The sequence below is a fragment of the Bidens hawaiensis genome, unplaced genomic scaffold (genome assembly GCF_021521415.1).
Source record: "Bidens hawaiensis isolate Kalapana, Puna unplaced genomic scaffold, B.hawaiensis_p1.1 tig00020427_1, whole genome shotgun sequence".
NCBI lineage: Eukaryota > Viridiplantae > Streptophyta > Magnoliopsida > Asterales > Asteraceae > Bidens > Bidens hawaiensis.
The window spans coordinates 408,922-414,095 of NW_027493115.1; the positions used below are offsets into that span (position 1 = coordinate 408,922).

A 5,174-nucleotide genomic window follows, 5' to 3' on the forward strand; every position below is an offset into this window, starting at 1 on the left:
CTTCTCAGGTTCCTGCAAGACATTAACGATGTGGTAACCACATCCGGTATCAAATACCCATGTGTTGCTAGAGACAGTGAAAAGTTCAATAACGTATATGAAAATACCTCCAGAAGAGCCTTCACCATTGGCTCTCTTCTTTCTGATCTCAGCAAGGTGCTCGGGGCAGTTTCTCATCCAGTGCCCCATTTGGTTGCATTTGAAGCACTTGCGCTCCTCAAATGGCGGCGGTTTTTTCTTTGCAACCACTTTGTTAGTGTTGGTGGCAACATGGGCAGCAACAGTAACTTTCTTCTTGCTTTTTCCCTTAAAACCCCGATTCTTTGGTTTTGGCTTCTTGACACCAGCAGATCGAATCATCAGAACTTGATTGGTCCTAGAAGGAATGTTCATCTCAGCCGTCTTGAGCATGTTATGAAGCTCCGGCACTGTCTTCACCCAACCATTCATGTTGAAATTCATTACGAACTGGTCGTATGAGTTGGGGAGAGAGTTGAGAATGAAATCCGATGCCATCTCATCGGGCATGGGATAATCAAGTTTCTTGAGCTGATCGATGTGCCCCTTCATCTTTAGAACATGAGCACTGACGGGAGACCCTTCTGCCATCTTGCAACTGATGAGTTGTTTCATGCTGTCGAAACGTTCTTGACGGGCTTGTTTCTGGAACATGCCCTTGAGTTGTTCAAGCATCTCATAGGCACCAAAGTCTTCCAAGCCTTTAGCAAGCTCAGAAGTCATGGTGGCTAGCATAATACAGGAGACCTCAGCCGAGTCATCCTTATGCTTGTCAAGAACCTTTCGTGCAGCGGCTGTGTTGTTTTCAGGCTCGGTTGGAACAGGTCCATCAAGAACATACAGGCGCTTTGCCATGGTTAGAACAAGTCTTAAGTTGCGGTGCCATTCGATGAAGTTGGTACCATTCAGTTTATCCTTCTCAAGGATAGTCTTAAGGGCGTAGGGTGAAATTTTGTTTGACGACATCAGATTAATTTAGCAAAAGTAAATTTAATTAGTATTTTCGATGTTGTAGTCCTATTATTAATGACCCAATAACATTAATTAATTAGGAGTATGAGAATCTGGCTTCCAGTTATTAAAGGCAGCTGTAGCACACAACATTAATAAGTGGTTAGGCAGACTGACAACGATTGCCAATTGTGAATAGAGCACAACTCTCGGTTATGAGGCCTATAAAGACAACGATTGTCTGTATAGATACGTTTAGCCTCATCTTTGCCCATTTTAAGTCTCCAGACAGCTTTGGCACGTAACAGGAGAGTAAAATAATAGTTGTCCTAGTACCGTGACGTGTGAAGGTGCCGGATGTGTCAACGAAGCACTTTCACCTTGATGGGATAGGCTAGAAAACAAGTACGGTGCTGTAGCTCCAAATACTCGAAATTTTGCAGTATGCCTCAAGTGTGACTTGTAGTAGGATTGGCATAAACTATTGGTTTTAAATTGGGATAAATTTTTTTTTTTTTTTAAATTACCAAATAGACTAAAAGTTAAATTTTACTGTATTTATTACCGCGACGCATAGATGAACCCTTTCATCTCTCAGGACACTTAGTTTTAAATAACCTATTAAAACTAAGTTTGTAGCGATACGACTAACCAATTTTAAGTTATAATAACTTATTAGTTTTGGAAATCAAAACGCTTTTAATTTGCAAAACAAAAATCGGTTAATAAAATGTTTATTTTCCAATTTATTTGGTATTAGGTTGGAGATATTATAATCCTATTATAATCAATCCAAGCAACCACAAATAGCAAATAACAATAATATGTAAATCCTTATGGCCAAAAGGTGATCGGTCTCGCTAGAGCCAATTAGGGAGACCGATCGGGTCAAGGGGTTCACAACACAAACAACCACAAGGATGGACTTCTCCGTGCATCCCGTCATCTTGTCCGAACTCCCACTAACTCCAAGGTGTCCATGAGCTCGTCCTCGGTTATCTTCGCGTCTTCTTAATTACTAATTTATAAACTAACAATAATATGTCCTATTACAAATTTGAACCATCTTTATGGCCAAAAAGAAAACCGAAAATTAAATAATAACCTTTTACAACTTTTGAACCAACCGTATGGCCAAAACAAGCTCAAACACCGAACACAACCAATCAATCACATAGGTCGGGGCCGGATTTACATATTCACAATAAACGAATTTCGGGTCGTTTTGACTTGGTCAAATAAAATAAACAAAACTTTGACCAATCCAAAATCACCCGAAAATAATTCTAGATCTATAAACTTTAAACGATTTAAAGTTTAAGATGGAGATCCGGTTTTAAACAAACCGGTATCGACTCGTACGTTGTAACCGCGTCTCTGATACCACTGTTGGGTTTCAACGGTGGTCTGAGACAAAAAACGGATAAACTATTTGACCCGTTTTAAACAATATTTCGGTTTCGATAATAATTAATCCATATTAATTATTAACCTCATTAACGAAACAATAAAGAAACGCAGCGGAATAAAATATTTAAAACGAACCATGAACCGAAACCCTAACCCGGATCCGATTACAAACGCGTACGAGTACAATAAACGATAAATAATAATCAACCATAGGAGGTATGTCGATATGCCTCGGTTACGAGAACCGGGAAGACACCGAGAGTATACGAGTCACGCTAGATCGACACAATCAAAGAGCAATGAAGTTCCGGCGGCGGCGGCGGCTAGCGGCGGCGGCGGCGGAAGCAAGTGATAATGCTCAGATCTGACAGAATGCTTTTGAGGATCTGAGTTCCGATATCGCACGGTTCCGAGAGACAAAAAAAAAAAGTTCCTCGCCGGATAGACTTGCAGCGATGGCGACGGTAGTTACAACGGTCCCTGTGGCGGCGTACCGCGGTGCAGAATGGAGACAACCGTAGGTGTGTCTGCTAGTGTGCTTCGTGTACGGAAGTGGGTTGGTCGTAATTGGCTATAGGATCGCTGGAAATCAATGGGTTGGTCGTAAATAGGTTATCGAAAGTGTAGCTTGGAGAGAGTTGGGTTACTTCATGATGCCATGAAAAATGAGGTTTTTATAACCAAGAATACAAGAAAATATCTTTCTTAAACAGTGAATGGATGATCATGATGAAGGAATGGTGATCCTAAGAGAAATGATGGATGAAGAGTGGTGCTGTGACATCATGATGACCTCTGAACCCTTTGTGTTTACGTGAAAGAAAGGGAGAGGGTTTAGAAAGTCTCGGTCAAATATTTTTATAGACCAATCATCTCTTTTTATGTGTCGGGCCTAATTAACCTTTAAGTAGGCATTTATCTCGTTACCCCGGTGTAACTCTGTCCGGGTCACGTTCGGGTCGGTCACGTTGACTTGACCCGAAATGTCCATAAAATCCAACAACCTTCCCTCCTATTTTTCTTATAAATCTTATACACATATCACTCACCATCCCACAACTTGAATTCAAAGTTTTCTCTTAATTGTTCTTTAACTATTCAATACACCTGCCAACATGTCTGAAAACAAGGTAAAATTTCTTCACTCCTGTTTTATATTGATCATGTTGAAATCACAAACTTTTAATCAAGTGAAAGTCTTTTTCCTTAAAAATATAATCTTTGTTTATATTTCTTTATGGTTTTCACCTTCTTTACATCATTTATAGCAAAAACAATGCTTAATTAGACTCGTTTCAATCTTTCTTTTTTTGAATGCAAAACTATACTACTCCTGAATTAACGCGATGGCCAAGGATTAAACTACGTGTCTGTGACCATCCACTGACAAGTATATGCCTCTACCATTGGGTCAACTACGGCATTTAGGTATTCCTAAGTTTATTTTATCATTGACTTTGCAGAAAGTGGTTGTTAAAGTGGATGTGCATGACAATAAAGATAAAAGGAATGCTTTGAAGTCAGTTTCCAGCCTTCAAGGTAAAAAAATTGTTTCTTTACATTCTATTTCAATTTTAGTAACCATGTATTGCACTTAACATCATAAACAAAACCTTCTTCTGAAATAATTTTAGGGATCAATTCCATCGCGATGGACATGAAAGACAAGAAGCTAACCGTGATAGGTGACATTGATCCAGTATGTATTGTCTCTAAGCTTAAGAAATGGCACCCGACAATACTCACTGTTGGACTGGCGAAAGATGTCAAAAAAGATGATAAGAATGATGATGACAAGAAGAAGAAGGAACAAGAAGTAGACTTTAAAAAATGGCTGGAATATAATAGGTATTACTATCCTTATTACATGCCCCAACAATACGGCGTTCGCAGTGTGGACGAATATCCAAATAATTGTGTTATTTGCTGAATCTGCAAGAAAGATTCATTACGTACATGGATTAGAGTTTGGATTGGTGATCATTTCCGTGTTTTCACTATTAAGGGTTTGCGTATAGACAGACATGCATTATTTATAGATAATATGGAAATTCAGTTGCATTATATTGTATCGATATTGATAAGTTAAATATGTTGGAAGTAATTTCGGACTCAATTCACAAGTCGGTGAACTTGAGGGGCTAATAATGACAAGTCAGTCATAGTTGGTTATGTTTCGTAATTATAGCATGTTTCATAATTGTATTTTAATAATAATTGGTACTGTCTTGACTAGCAAGTTAGGTTAGTCTATATAAACCAAATAATGGTTAGGCATTATAGAGTGTGGTGGAGTTTGGTGTAACCGAGTTAGGGTTCATCAAGAGTCAAACCGAGTTAGGGTTTGAGAGATAATTGTAATCAGTTTTTAGAGTTATATTTTCTGATTAACATAAACGAGAGTTATTCGTTTAGTTTGTGTGTTGATTATCGATACAGGACTTGAATTGGTATCAGAGTCAAGTTCAAGATATCGATAAGGTGACCGAAGTCTCAAGACATCGATCAAAGTTGTGGTTGATACGGAGGGGTTTGGTCAAGTCGTTTGAGAATTGGGGATTTGCAAAAGGGTTGTTTTTGATGAGTAAGGAATTATAAAAAGGCAAAAAAGGAATTCTATTTTGAATCGTAAGTTTTTTAAAGGAGCTATTGTGATTGGTGGTGTGAGATGCAACTGAGTTAGGGTTCATCCAAGAGGCAAACACGAGATGTAACCGAGTTAGGGTTCATCTAGGGTGAAGTTGGTGTAACCGAGTTAGGGTTCATCAATAGTCAAACCGAGCTAGGGTTTGATA

At 38.8% G+C, this 5,174-nt stretch overlaps 1 protein-coding gene across 1 annotated transcript; it reads left to right on the top strand.

Annotated features, from left to right (window-relative positions):
- Positions 1 to 3,464: 3,464 nt before the first annotated feature.
- On the top strand, positions 3,465 to 4,413 carry LOC143560695 (heavy metal-associated isoprenylated plant protein 39-like). The gene is made up of 3 exons (XM_077048941.1): positions 3,465 to 3,509; positions 3,843 to 3,918; positions 4,014 to 4,413. Exons 1-3 carry the CDS (start codon positions 3,495 to 3,497, stop codon positions 4,307 to 4,309), a joined length of 387 nt encoding a protein of 128 aa, XP_076905056.1. The 5' UTR covers positions 3,465 to 3,494; the 3' UTR covers positions 4,310 to 4,413.
- The last annotated feature ends 761 nt before the right edge of the window (positions 4,414 to 5,174 follow it).

Coding starts and splice junctions, on each gene's coding strand:
- LOC143560695 (XM_077048941.1), top strand. Junction 3,919..4,013: donor GTCAGTTTCCAGCCTTCAAG/GTAAAAAAATTG, acceptor AAATAATTTTAG/GGATCAATTCCATCGCGATG.